This window comes from Myotis brandtii, unplaced genomic scaffold, assembly GCF_000412655.1.
Source record: "Myotis brandtii unplaced genomic scaffold, ASM41265v1 scaffold1774, whole genome shotgun sequence".
Taxonomy (NCBI): Eukaryota; Metazoa; Chordata; class Mammalia; order Chiroptera; family Vespertilionidae; genus Myotis; species Myotis brandtii.
Genome location: NW_005356575.1, coordinates 640,737 through 641,551, shown reverse-complemented (window position 1 = coordinate 641,551; position 815 = coordinate 640,737). Strand labels below are relative to the sequence as shown.

General features: G+C 61.0%; 1 protein-coding gene across 1 annotated transcript in view; it reads left to right on the top strand.

The window, feature by feature from the left end:
- Nucleotides 1–283: 283 nt before the first annotated feature.
- CBLC (Cbl proto-oncogene C, E3 ubiquitin protein ligase) overlaps nt 284–815 on the top strand; it is a 13,317-nt gene continuing 12,785 nt past the window's right edge. The window contains exon 1 of the mRNA XM_014537367.1: nt 284–409. Coding sequence (XP_014392853.1) covers nt 345–409 — 65 coding nt within the window. The 5' untranslated portion in view covers nt 284–344. The remainder of the gene's footprint in view (nt 410–815) is intronic.

Below are 815 nucleotides of genomic sequence, written 5' to 3'. Positions count from 1 at the left end.
AGGGGTCCAGCCCCAGCCCCTCCTCCCTCAGACCCAGGGGTCCAGCCCCAGCCCCTCCTCCCTCAGACCCAGGGGTCCAGCCCCAGCCCCTCCTCCCTCAGACCCAGGGGTCCAGCCCCAGCCCCTCCTCCCTCAGACCCAGGGGTCCAGCCCCAGCCCCTCCTCCCTCAGACCCAGGGGTCCAGCCCCAGCCCCTCCTCCCTCAGCTGGGTGCTTGGACCCCAGGAAGCACCAGGAGAGGGGGCTGCTCCCTCGGCCCCTCCCTGACCCAGCGCCACCCTCTCCAGCCGTGGCCAACACTCCTCAGGAACTGGCAGCTTCTGGCGGTCGACCACCCAGGCTACATGGCCTTCCTCACGTACGATGAGGTCCGCGCACGCCTGCAGGCCTGCAGGGACAAGCCAGGCAGGTAAAGGGCAGGCCTGGGAGAGGGGGCTGCCCGGGGGGGTCCAGGCTCTTGGTTCTGGGCTGGGAGGTGGTAGAAACCCAGACATCCTTCAGAGAAAACAAGAATGGAAGAGCTGAGGTTCCTGGGATCCTAGAGAGTGGAGAACTCAGAGGTAGGATACTGAGTGTCCCCTCCCACCCCACCTCTTCTCCTGAGGCCTCCTGGTCCGTCCCACAATCCAGGATCTAAAGGGACAGTGCCTTCCTGGACCCTGAAGACCCTGCCCCAGGATAAGTTCTGTTTCTGATAGGTCAGAACCCACACTGTGCCATTTACTAAAATTTTTTTTAAAAATATATTTTATTGATTTTTCACAGAGAGGAAGGGAGAGAGACAGAGAGTCAGAAACATCGATGAGAGAGAAACA